Raw genomic sequence first — 13,725 nt, 5'->3', positions numbered from 1 at the left:
TGGACGGGCTAAACGGTCTAGGTGGGCGCCTCAGTAGGTCTAGAGGCCCTTCTTAGTTTTCAAACGCTTACACATTAATCGGGGCGGTGGCCAGCCGCCAAACATCGATTTTCAGAACAATAATTTTAAATATATTAAAGGGGATAATCCACGTGACGTCCATATCCATTTATGTATCCACATATAATTTCTTAAACTTTCCTTGGGAGTAGTTGGAGTCTTGACACAGTAAACTTGCTTCTTTAAGGTTTGGTGGTGTTTCAGATTCGTTGATTCCTAAAGCACCTAACAAAATTAAGTAAATCATTAGTCAACTTTTTTATTAATTTCATTTCAAACAAGTTCCATATTGATTAGGGTTAGAATTGTTCCTCTGTCCCACTAGTTAGAATTGTTCAATTCGAAATTTCCATGGTTCTTTGTTATAAAAAAAAAATCAAGAAATACTAACAATTCTGCGTTGCTGTGGATGTTGGAAGATCATGAGTCATGAGTTGAACTAGGAGATGAAACCTGATGCAACGGTGGAAGGCTTGGTTCATGATATTTGGATATTGACTGAGAGTGTCCGGTCTGTGGAGTTTGTGTTCTCGTTGAGAGAAGATAATAGAGAACCACCCTCCGTGACAACGTTTGTTCTTAAGGAGGGGGCTCGTTGGAGTGGGATTGTATTGGTACTCCTTTTCTGTTTAGTATTTTTGCTGTGGATGTAAACATTTTGACTAGAATTTAATAAAATCCATCTATTTGACAAAAAAGGAAAATCCAATTAATCCACCGTGTGTAGTATAGGAATTAGGATTTTGTCCTACACCAGGACACCACGCGCGTATGTTAGAATATTTTATATAAAGATCAGACTAGTAGACTGGGATTTGGATCCTCTGCTGAGCAGAGGGTCCGAATCCTGCTGAGCAGAGAGTCCGAATCTTACTAACCAAACAACATGGACCGTTGGATTAAGATTCAACGGCTATAATTATTATAACTTTTAGAATAGCCCCTTCTGTTTGTAGCCTTTGGATTTTGATCCAACGGTCCGTATTGCTTGGTCAGCAGGTTTCAAACCCTTTGCTCACGAGAGGATCCAAATCCACTAGACTGGTCACAACTCCCAGACACAACTCCCAGACATATACCTTTTGGACTGCTAATGAGTACTGACGACTATGCACTAGGATCCTCCACCCTCCAATCCTCGTTTTCAAACTTTGATTCATTCAAATGTCTAAACACAACACCAAGGGTGTTTTTGTCATATTAAATTGATAGACTCGCCACATGGCGCCATGACCTTCTGTTGCCGCGAAGAAAATTTTAGTTGTGACGGGAATACGGATGGTACACCACGTGTTTTTATGCAAGTGGTAGAAAATTTTAATTTTTAAGTTATTAATCCTTTAACACACATAACCCACCATGTATATAGAAACACGTGGTGTATCACCTTATGTGACGGTCACACTGAAAAATCTCTCGTTGCCGCGACAATAAGCCCATTATACGTATGAGTGCGCCCTACTTTTTAATTTTCTTAATTAATCACAAATTCACGTTAAGTGAACTTTTTTCTCTTAATTAACGATTTGATCATTTGTGGTAAGTATTGATCGCCAGGTGGCCCAAGCTGCATGATCACCTAACCTATCACTCATTTCTCCCCTAAAATAGATAATATTGTTTGTTAAAAAAAAAATTATATATATATATATATAGGCCTTTTAAGCAAAGAGATTCTCATTTTTTTTTTAAAAATGGGGATTAGGTGTGGGGCTCATTCCACATTGAACTTCAACGATTTAAACTGTCTATTTTGTAAGTTTCGATTCATAGATCATCCTTGCAAAAATTCAATTCAATCCAAAATCATTTACCTATTTAATTATCAAGATAAAATTTCATTGTTTCTTATATAACAAAGTATTCATTAATTTCTTTGAACTCAATTAGATGTCTTAAATATTTTCGATTTGCCTAATATTTTGCAAGGATGATTTATGAGGTGCAACTTGAAAAATAGACGGTTCAAATCGTTAAAATTCGATATAGTGTGGACCCCACAACTAATTCCCATTTTTATTAAAAAAAAACGAAGATCCCTTTTCTTAAAAGATTTCCTATATATATATATATATATTGATGAATTAATTTGTAACGGCATCCATAAAACATTAAAATGAATGAAAGGAAAATTTTTGTTTGATCAAACTAATAATGCCTTTTGCTTTCTAACCCATGATAAATATTAGATTAAAATTGTACAAAACAACATGATACGAACAAGTGTGAAAATTTAAGTGTTCGAGTCAAGCCATATCTGGACGGGTTCAAAATGGTTCGTCACATACAGAAAATTAGGCCTGGCAAACGGGTCGTGTCAGTCGTGTTCGTGTCGTTTTCGTGTAACACCTGTTATCTTAACGGGTCGTGTCGTGTCACACCCGTTATCTTAACGGGTCCTTAACAAGTCGTGTCACTTTACCCAACGGGTAAAGTGACCCGACCCGTTATGACCCGTTATGACCCGTTAAGAAAAATATATATTTTTTTCTTAAATTTGCACATACCACACATTGCCACATAAATATTACTTCAAAACATTAAAACACATTTGTCGTTTAAGTACTACATCTACACTCGAAAATAAGAGCCTAATAAAAAAATAATACATACACTACTAATCTATTACAAATTTTTAATGTGCAAGGATATGCAAAATGAAACAGTTTTTGTTTTCAAGGTTGTGAAATCTTTCTCAAAAGTTTAAACCTCAATTTACAAAATCCTCGATTTACATCGATCATCATGAAATTGCATTGGAACTTTGGCTTGATCTATTGCCTTCAAGAGTTACGTTGATGATGTTTTCAGTAAGGTTTTCCACGTCATAACTATCTTCTGCATAAACTAAGCATAGAAAAACCAAACATTAAAAATCATTCAAATTATGAGAAGTTTACCAAAATAATTATGAAAAACAATAAAACAATAGTACTATACCATACTTTTATTAAGTATAAACATAAGATTTTGTGGTATCCACTAGTGTAAATATTTTAAATTGAAGATCGAATTCAATCATTGTATTCATATAAGGTCAAGGAGTGTAGTTGTAAAAAATCATCAAAATCGGAGTTAAATTAACCGTTAAATCGTGATTTTTCGTTTATAACCGTCAAAAAGTTTTGTCCCGTTACGTGCTCTCTGAATGTTTGTTTTTTGCAATTTTTTGTGTATGCGATCTCGAAATATATACAAACATATTTGACGGTTGGATCATTGAAACTAGTTTCGTAGAATGAGTATCCCATCAAAACAATATATTCACTAATACTTAAGAGTTTATTCATACTTTTATTAAGTATAACATAAGATTTTGTGGTTTCCACTAGTGTAAATATTTTAAATTGCAGATCGAATTCAATCATTGTATTCATATAGGGTCAAGGAGTGTAGTTGTAAAAAATCATCAAAATCGGAGTTAAAATGACCGTTAAATCGTGATTTTTCGTTTATAACCGTCGAAAAGTTTTGTCCCGTTACTTGATCTCTGAATATTTGTTTTTTGCAATTTTTGGCATATGCAATCTCGAAGTATATATAAACATATTTGACGGTTGGATCATTGAAACTAGTTTTGTAGAATGAGTATCTCATCAAAACAATAGATTCACTAATACTTAATAGTTTATTCATACTTTTATTAAGTATAATATAAGATTTTGTGGTATCCACTAGTGTAAATATTTTAAATTGAAGATCGAATTCAATCATTGTATTCATATAGGGTCAAGGAGTGTGGTTGTAAAAAAACATCAAAATCGGAGTTAAAATGACCGTTAAATCGTGATTTTTCGTTTATAATCGTCGAAAAGTTTTGTCCCGTTACTTGATCTCTGAATGTTTGGTTTTTGTAATTTTTGACGTATACGATCTTGAAGTATATACAAACATGTTTGACGGTTGGATCTTTGAAACTAGTTTCGTAGAATGAGTATCCCATCAAAACAATAGATTCACTAATACTTAATAGTTTATTCATACTTTTATTAAGTATAATATAAGATTTTGTGGTTTCCACTAGTGTAAATATTTTAAATTGAAGATCGAATTCAATCATTGTATTCATATAAGGTCAAGGAGTGTAGCTGCAAAAAATCATCAAAATCAGAGTTAAAATGACCGTTAAATCGTGGTTTTTCTTTTTATAATCGTCGAAAATTTTGTCCCGTTAATTGATCTCTGAATGTTTGTTTTTTGTACTTTTTGACGTATGCGATCTCGAAGTATATACAAACATGTTTGACGGTTGGATCTTTGAAACTAGTTTCGTAGAATGAGTATCCCATCAAAACAATAGATTCACTAATACTTAAGAGTTTATTCATACTTTTATTAAGTATAACATAAGATTTTGTGGTATCCACTAGTGTAAATATTTTAAATTGAAGATCGAATTGAATCATTGTATTCATATAAGGTCAAGGAGTGTAGTTGTAAAAAATCATCAAAATCGGAGTTAAAATGACCGTTAAATCATGATTTTTCGTTTATAACCGTCGAAATGTTTTGTCCCGTTACTTGATCTCTGAATGTTTGTTTTTTGCAATTTTTGGCGTATGCAATCTCGAAGTATATATAAACATGTTTGATGGTTGGATCATTGAAACTAGTTTCGTAGAATGAGTATCCCATCAAAACAATAGATTCACTAATACTTAATAGTTTATTCATACTTTTATTAAGTATAATATAAGATTTTGTGGTATCCACTAGTGTAAATATTTTAAATTGAAGATCGAATTCAATCAACATATTCATATAAGGTCAAGGAGTGTAGCTGCAAAAAAATCATCAAAATCAGAGTTAAAATGACTGTTAAATCGTGATTTTTCTTTTTATAACCGTCGAAAAGTTTTGTCCCGTTAATTAATCTCTGAATGTTTGTTTTTTGTAATTTTTTACGTATGCGATCTCGAAGTATATACAAACATGTTTGACGGTTGGATCTTTGAAACTAGTTTCGTAGAATGAGTATCCCATCAAAACAATAGATTCACTAATACTTAATAGTTTATTCATACTTTTATTAAGTATAACATAAGATTTTGTGGTATCCACTAGTGTAAATATTTTAAATTGAAGATCGAATTCAATCATTGTATTCATATAAGGTCAAGGAGTGTAGCTGCAAAAAATCATCAAAATCAGAGTTAAAATGACCGTTAAATCGTGGTTTTTCTTTTTATAACCGTCGAAAAGTTTTGTCCCGTTAATTAATCTCTGAATGTTTGTTTTTTGTAATTTTTGACGTGTGCGATCTCAAAGTATATACAAACATGTTTGACGGTTGGATCTTTGAAACTAGTTTCGTAGAATGAGTATCCCATCAAAACAATATATTCACTAATACTTAAGAGTTTATTCATACTTTTATTAAGTATAACATAAGATTAGTGTAAATATTTTAAATTGAAGATCGAATTCAATCATTGTATTCATATAGGGTCAAGGAGTGTGGTTGTAAAAAATCATCAAAATCGGAGTTAAAATGACCGTTAAATCGTGATTTTTCGTTTATAACCGTCGAAAAGTTTTGTCCCGTTACTTGATCTCTGAATGTTTGTTTTTTGTAATTTTTGGCGTATGCGATCTCGAAGTATATACAAACATGTTTGACGGTTGGATCGTTGAAATTAGTTTCGTATAATTCGTATCCCATGAAGTTCAATGGTGTGTGTGTGTGTATATATATATTTATTTATTAAGTAGATTTAAATCTATTTATTTTGTATGTATAATTATTATAGTTTTTAGGGGTATAAAATTTAATATATATATATATATAATTATTATAGTTAATATTTTGGGTATAATTATTATAGTGTATATAATTATTATAATTATTATAGTTAATTTAATATATATATATATATATATAATTATTATAGTTTTTAGGGGTATTAAATTGTTAAATTAATATATATATAATTATTATAGTATTTTTTAGGGTTATAAATTATTAAATTAATATTTTGCTTATCGTGTATCGTGTTACCCACGTGTATACCCGAACAAACCCGTTATCTTAACAGGTGCTTATCGGGTTACCCGATAACGACCCGTTTCGTTATCGTGTCGACCCGAACACCTGTTAATTTCGTGTCGTGTCGTGTCGGGTTATCGGGTCGTGTCAGGAATTGCCAGGCCTACAGAAAATGGTACAATCAATGTTTTTTTCAAAAAACACAGTACTAAACTACTAACACGGTAACTTTGTGAAGTATGTTTTTGTTTACTTTGCGAATATTAACTTTAAACTTATAACTTATTTATTTGTGTACGACTTTTGGTATTTTGTTTAAACATTTGTTGCGTATGTGTATGACCTAAGTTTTTTGGTGTCACAAGGTGTTTTCTTTATGTTATTAGTAGCATATGAGCACACACAAAGTGTGTGAGGAAATTTTTTATTTTTTATTTTGAAATAGAAGGAGAGAGGAAGAGAGTGATAAAGAATGTGGGAGTGAGAAGTTTTTTACACTAAAATTTGGTTGTGTGAAATTACATTTCTGCCCTAAATTTCTTATTCATGTTCTGTTTTAATTAGAGAGTTAAACTGATAATTTTATAAAATTTTAGTTGACAATAAGTGTTTTATTAGTTAGTAGAGATTTGATATAATCAAGTAATTTATTCGTAATTTGTTGACGGGTGAACATAATTTGATACGCAATATTCGGCAAGCTAATAAGTCGAGTTCAAACTTAAAATAACCTACACACAATGCCAACAAGTTAAAACATGACTTGTTGCCGCGTTTAACCCATGCAAGCAAATTAACTTCAACTATATATATATATATATATATATATATATATTTTTTTTTTTTTAAACAGTGGACCAGCTAGTGGTTTCGTCACTGTAGTCCATCGTTCCTGATACTGTGAGTCTCTCCATCTTTCTCAAACCACCATTGTGCGATTCACTAAAATCAAGAATCGAACTCAACACATACCGTGTGAAATACGGGTTTGAAATTCATCTCATTGGTGTGGTGGTTCAACTATATATAACTGAGTAAGTTGCAAAGTGTCCAACAAGAAAATATTCAAATGTAAAAGCTCAAACTTTGAAGTCGGCAGCCAAAATCAGGTCAAAGGCCGCCGGCAATAATATATTGTTGCGTCTCCATTTATTTTCTTCCTCCAAAGCTTCTTCTTTCATGGGGTGCTCTCTCTTTAATCCATTGTAATTATCACCAAGGCTTAAGATTAAGCACATTCAATAGCAAAAACCCAACAAACAAAAAAAGAGTGCATCCAGCTGCTGGAACATGAAGTTCCCACTTCCTTGCAAAGATTGCTTCGTCTCCTCACCCACAAAGGCCATTCAAAGAAGGATGCAAGGTATTATTAGGGTTTGTTGTTCTTGGGTTTTGCAGCGATTTACTGTGGTCTTAATTGCTTTTTTTTTTTTTTTTTTGTACTTTTTTATATTACCCAGATGGTCAAATTCCAGACAACTTGAGAATTTTCTCCTGCAAGGAATTGAAGTCTGCCACCAATGGTTTCCATTCCTCCAACAAGCTTGGAGAAGGCGGCTTTGGCTCTGTTTATAAGGTTTTTCTCTGACCCTACAACATCAAATTCTGCATATTGTTGATACAATTGCATGTGTGTGTGTTGTGTGTGTGTGTGTAATATATATTGTGTTTGCTGATATAGGGTTAATTGTGATTGAGTTCTAAAGGGTCAGCTTAGAGATGGGAACCTTGTGGCTGTGAAAGTGCTTTCCGTTGAACTCGAATCGATGAGAGGAGAGAGGGAATTCATCACCGAATTAGCTGCTCTGTCTGTAATCAGACATGAGAATCTTGTTAGGCTTCAAGGGTGTTGTGTTGATGGAGCTGCAAGATATTTGGTCTATGATTACATGAAAAACAATAGCCTCACACACACTTTACTTGGTAAATAATCATTCATCTGCTTCTAGTTCTTCAATTTCTAACTGAATAATCCACATTTTTGCTGGATTGTTATTGAAATTCTTAAGTAATGAAGAATGTGATATTGATTAATAGGTGGAGAGCAAAACAGGATGAGATTTAGTTGGGAGGCAAGGCGGGGTATTTCAATAGGAGTAGCTCGAGGACTTGCCTATCTGCACGAGGAAGTTGATCCTCACATTCTGCATAGAGACATTAAATCCAGCAACATTCTTCTTGATGAGAAATTGACACCGAAAGTTGGTGATTTTGGTTTATCGAAGCTGTTGCGGGACAACCATACTCACATTAGTACTCGTGTAGCCGGGACAATGTAAGTTGTTTTTGAATCACTGAATATGCTTGCATTGTGATTGGATTACTCTTTGAAATGCTACTGCATTGCTAATGGGGTGTCTCGCGATAATCCAAAAGAGGCTATCTTGCTCCAGAATACGCTATTAGTGGGCGTTTGACGCGAAAATCAGATACCTATAGCTTCGGAGTGCTGTTGTTGGAAATTGTCAGCGGCCGAGCAGTTGTGGATTTTGACTTGCAACTTGGGGAGCAGTACCTGGTTCAGAAGGTAAACAAATTAAATTAGAGCATCTATTTACTGCGGGCATAGTTGGACATATTTTTCTGATATAAATATAAGAGGATTAGGCGAGACTACTTCCTCAGTAACAGTCAATGTTAGACTGAAGCAAAGCAAAACAGCTAGTTAGTAGCCTTGAACACGCTTTCAATTTAAACTTCAGAACTGAAGCAATGTTGTTTGTGAAATTGCAGGTATGGGAAGCGCACAAGGCTGGAAACCTTGCACAACTAGTTGATCCTACACTTCAGATGAACTTTCCTACGGATGAAGCCATTCAGTTCTTGAAGGTAGGACTTCTTTGCGTGCAAGAAAGGGCCAACCAACGGCCACGGATGTCAAAGGCGGTTGAGATGTTGTCCGGAGATGAAGTCCTCAAGGACTCTCATATTTCACAACCCGGGCATGTTTCGGATTTCATGGATATCAAAATGAGGCAAGAGAACTCAAGTGATCAGAGCACTTTCTCCAAGGCCTCCACAGCTAGCAGCACATAAAACCATTGTAAATCTGAGGACTATGTGCTGCCCTTATAACCGTGTGAGTGAAGCCTGCAGAGCCATTGATTTTTGTTGGATGTCTTTTGAGTATATGATACTCAGACAACCAATTTTTTTCTCTCTGGGGTTTACATTGTTTAATTGTTTTTGGGATTTTGGGGATGGTTTTTCTTTGCTTCTTGCTGTTGTTGATAGTACTTTTGCAAAAAACGTGTACATAGTTACCTCCCAGTAAATTAATGTGAAAAACCAGCATAGACGTTGAGCTTTTTTCTGTTATTTACAGTGTCTAAAGTTAAATAAACTGCAGCAGAGACGGTGGTAACTAATGAAGCATGTCCAACTTGAGGCAAAATACATTATAACAGTAAATTTAACCAATAAGAATTTCAAGTTAAATATAGAAATTTTCACCCCAGGCAAAAGTTTAAATATAGAAAAGGGTAAATCTATTCCCTCATTTCAGGTGTAAATAAATCGTTGTAGAAAAAAAAAAATTAACTTGACAAGTGATTTATGCACACCTTTTTTTACCTTTGTACGCTGACCATTGATTCTCATTTGTTTGCTTAATCCAATGATAAGATGGTGTGTAAAATGTGAAAAATTGTGTACAAAAATCATTCCCTGTAATGTAACACCCCATTATTTACTTGAATAAATGGTTTACAGAAGTCTTATTATATGTATGCCATATATAATTTCTCTTATCCGAACATTAATGTGAGATTTAACTAAAATCTAAGCGAGAAACATGTGTTGGCCGACCAAGCTTAGCAAAAGTTGTACTGTTGGCTCAGTAAATGAGCTCTAACATAGAAATTCTCTTATCCAGTCGTTAATGTAAGTGATCAATCTAAAATTCAAGCGAAAATCATGTGCCGCCCATCTACGTATTTGTATTATTGAGATTTTATATTATTTTTTGAGAATTTATATTAATATATTTGAATTTAGATTTTTTAATTGAACTAATCACGAAGTTTGAATTTTGGTAAGTAATCATTAAAATTCGTGGACTTTACTGGGTCACATTAAGTATAATTGGATAGAGTTCGATTCTACGAGCTCGTAGGCGTAAACCGTTCGCAAATCGGAGTTGAAACGATAAATTAGAGACGTTTTAGTTGTTGAAAAAAAAAAATGATTAGAAGCTGCCAAGTGGCAGCAAGAGAGGTGGAAAAATGAGAGATGAGTTAGAAAAACGAGGGAAAGGAGAGAAGAGGAGCAGCAGCCAACCTGGATCCCAAACGACCCGTTTTGTTGACCTGATTGCAGACCCGGTTCTGGATAGCCAATTCCGATGATTTTCATTGGTTTTTCCGATGAATTCTACCCAACCCTTACCTGCATTCACAACCTTGACCTCTATTCTCTCTTTTCCACCAAAAATCTAAGGGTCTTTGGCCTCGATTTTGTGAAGATCGAAGCCGACGGCTTCGAAGGCACCCACGACAGCAATCCGCTATTTTTGAAGCCACCACCATCGACCACCACCATCATTCAAACCCTCTTGACACCAGGAACAAAACCCAAGCCAAGATCGGGGCGTTGGAGGTCGTTTTGGTGTTGAATCGAAGTACACCCTTTTTAGGGTTTCCGGCGGATCAAAGCGAATTCAGGTGACTTCACGGTCGAACAGGGCCTCAGCCCAGATATTAAAATTGTTCCCCTTGACTTGTTCTACATTTCTGTAAAATTTGGTAATTTTTAGAGTTAGTCGGAAAATTGGGTTTTTGTTCGTCGAAAACCGCCACCCGCGGCGGCACGTGACCAATGGACTGATACTGCCTTTTTAAGTTAAATTTGATGTTCTGATTTCAAATTTGATAACCGTTTAGTGTAGTTCGATAGTTTGAACCTAGTATGGAATATTAGGCCATCTGACCATTTTATGATTTGACGATCCGACTGTTGGATAGTCACTAAACCTTAATACATTATAGTACGTAATATTTGAGGATGCTAGAAACTGATGGATTGGGAATCCGACGTACGGATCTTCCCAAGTTGAATTTCTAAGTTTGTAAAATCAAACGTTGATAGCAACCTAATTCTAGCAATTGGTGGAGATCCAACCGTTGGATAGTTCTAAAATTTTAGAATATTGTTCTCGAAGATTAATGAGAACCTTGGGAAGCTACGGATTGGAAATCCATGGGTGGATGTTCCAGATTGACTTGTATAAGGTTGTGGACCCCACCTTTGACAAAGACTTGACTTTTGGTCAATCGGCTATGAAATGATCTTAAATATTAAAATTTGTATTACTAGAGACTATGTAGGGCTTAGTGGGCCTATATGGGTTAGTGGTTATCCCAGATGATTTATAAATCGGTTTACATGTATGGGACGTCATATTGTGATATATATGTGTTTAGTTATCTTCTTAATAATGTGAATGATAAGTATGATAAATGTTATGACAATGTGATCCTAAAATCCTATTAGATGTATTCGGTAGAACTTATATGCTTGTGTGACATATTAGTTGGTGGCCATAAGAAGTTGATGGTGTAGGTGACTGTTGTAACTCATATGGGTTGAGTTGTGGGTAGGTTGTGTGTTGAATTTATTGCACCATGTAGCAGTGGGACATGGATGGTCCTGCTTGGTATATCTGCGTTGGGGGACCATACGTATTTCAGGGGTGATCATGCTTGGTATATCCGCGTTGGGTGATCACTACCTGCACGATGAGATTATGTTGTGGTTATGCTTGGTGTATCCGCGTTGGGGGACCATATGCATTCTAGGAGTGATCATGCTTGGTATATTCGCGTTGAGGGACCATGCGTATTAAGGGGTGATCATGCTTGATATATCCGCGATGGGTGATCACTGCTTGCACAATGAGATTATGCCTATGGTTCTGCTTGGTATATCCGCGATGGGGGACCATATGCATTCTAGGGGTGATGAGGATTAGTTGTACTTGGTACATTCCGATAGGCAATTATATTTCGGGTTTGATTCCGTTGAGTGGTCTGGAATCCTTACGCTTGCTCATTTGCATGAAGTTAGTTCGACCCTAGATTCAATTGAGTAGGAATTGCTCATAGTAGACGTTATGTTTATAAATTAGAATTATCATGTTATTACTTGGAATCCAGGCAGGGAATTATGTAGAATTCCTTTATTAAATTTCGTGCATTGATATGTGATCTTGTTTACTGATTAACATAATTAAATGTTAATATCATGCCTCCTTGATTCATGGAATTGGTTACTTGGTGATTGTGGAATGATGTTGGATGTGATTGTTATTAATACGATTAGATTAGTTGATCAATGTGACTAGAGGATACTATTGTTCTTTGTTGATTCTTTGATATATTACATGCTATGAATTGAGATTTTATGTTGAAACATAGTAATTTATATGATGGAGGAAATAGAAACCTTGATTGTCATGTGGGTTCGTTATGTAGCTTGAATCGCATAATTCATCCTTGTCAAGTCCAAATGATTGATTGATGAATGCTATGCTTTTCTGCTTGAACGTATTGTGATAAATGTCGGAGTGTGGTGAATGGTGAACTACGAATGGCTTGATCCCTCTTTAGAGTACATAGGCAGTCTAACGAGGAGGTTAAATGCAGTCATAAAGTACACGAATATTACTATGCAATTCGAATCTTGAATTATGCTTTGTACATATCTCGGAGGCGGGTTCTGTTGGATATACGGATACTTGGTGACGTCACGTGTCGATTCTAGACGTATGTTGGGATCGGGACTTGACACTACCTTCCTAACCTCACTTGATGACCGGGTAATGCTAGGTAGACCAAATTTTATAAACCAAATAATGTGGAGTATTACTTAGATGTTGATTAACGTGCTTATTTTTTATTGGTGACATGTCATTTGGTTTGCAATTTTGATTTTAAAATTTGGTCTATCTGGTATTACCCCTTGATTGCCCCCCAATTCCGAAGCCAAGATAGAGCCTCAAGTCACTAGAACATGCCCTTTTAGAGTATGAGAAGTGAGAACTGTGAAGCACTACTTAACTAGTAGTGGAGGTGTCTTTTTTCCCCACTATTTTCTCAGCTCAGGAACCAATCAAGTCAAATGCCAAGCTTGAGTTGGCAAATTGCACAAAACAAGCTCATCTCGTCAACAAAGCACTATCCATCTGAAAGCCACTTACCTCTTCTATTTTTTTTTTTCAACTTGGTTATGGTTTGCACAGCCACTGATGGGCTTTGAGAGAAGCTGCAATGCAAAAGTGACAGATGAGGTTGCAAATCTTTTCCCATAAGTTTTCTGAGATCTTTCATTCTTTTGTGCATCACAAAGATAAGGTTGTTTTTCTCTTCCGAAACCCTTCGTCGTATGAGTGCTTCAGTTCAGAAGATGCTGTAGTTTTCACATTTCTGAGTTGCACAAGGTATCCTGGTAAAAAACTTTTGTACAGATATCAGATGATCGTAATATTGCGGTTGAAAGAGATAATAGATAATGCAGCGAATGACTCAATACTCCTCAAATCAGAGAAATCTTTTGTGCAAGTGTATCATAAGTAGAACCCATGGAGCTAACATTGCTTGATTTTAGTAACTACATCTGGTTTAATTACTACATATTGTGCAATCAATGAATAATATGAACGAAAACATCAAAGTACAATGATG

At 35.0% G+C, this 13,725-nt stretch overlaps 1 protein-coding gene across 2 annotated transcripts; it reads left to right on the top strand.

Annotated features, from left to right (window-relative positions):
- Nucleotides 1-7,118: 7,118 nt before the first annotated feature.
- On the top strand, nt 7,119-9,364 carry LOC126618758 (putative serine/threonine-protein kinase). 2 transcript variants are annotated; one of them, XM_050286917.1, is made up of 6 exons: nt 7,119-7,409; nt 7,522-7,622; nt 7,753-7,969; nt 8,084-8,321; nt 8,423-8,573; nt 8,780-9,364. In XM_050286917.1, exons 1-6 carry the CDS (start codon nt 7,337-7,339, stop codon nt 9,080-9,082), a joined length of 1,083 nt encoding a protein of 360 aa, XP_050142874.1. In that variant the 5' UTR covers nt 7,119-7,336; the 3' UTR covers nt 9,083-9,364. The 2 variants fall into 2 exon arrangements, with proteins under 2 accessions (XP_050142874.1, XP_050142873.1); XM_050286916.1 differs by having other exon boundaries at nt 7,507-7,622.
- The last annotated feature ends 4,361 nt before the right edge of the window (nt 9,365-13,725 follow it).

This window comes from Malus sylvestris, chromosome 4, assembly GCF_916048215.2.
Source record: "Malus sylvestris chromosome 4, drMalSylv7.2, whole genome shotgun sequence".
Lineage (NCBI taxonomy): Eukaryota > Viridiplantae > Streptophyta > Magnoliopsida > Rosales > Rosaceae > Malus > Malus sylvestris.
Note: the sequence above shows the minus strand (reverse complement) of the source record. Positions and strands in the feature narration are given on the sequence as shown.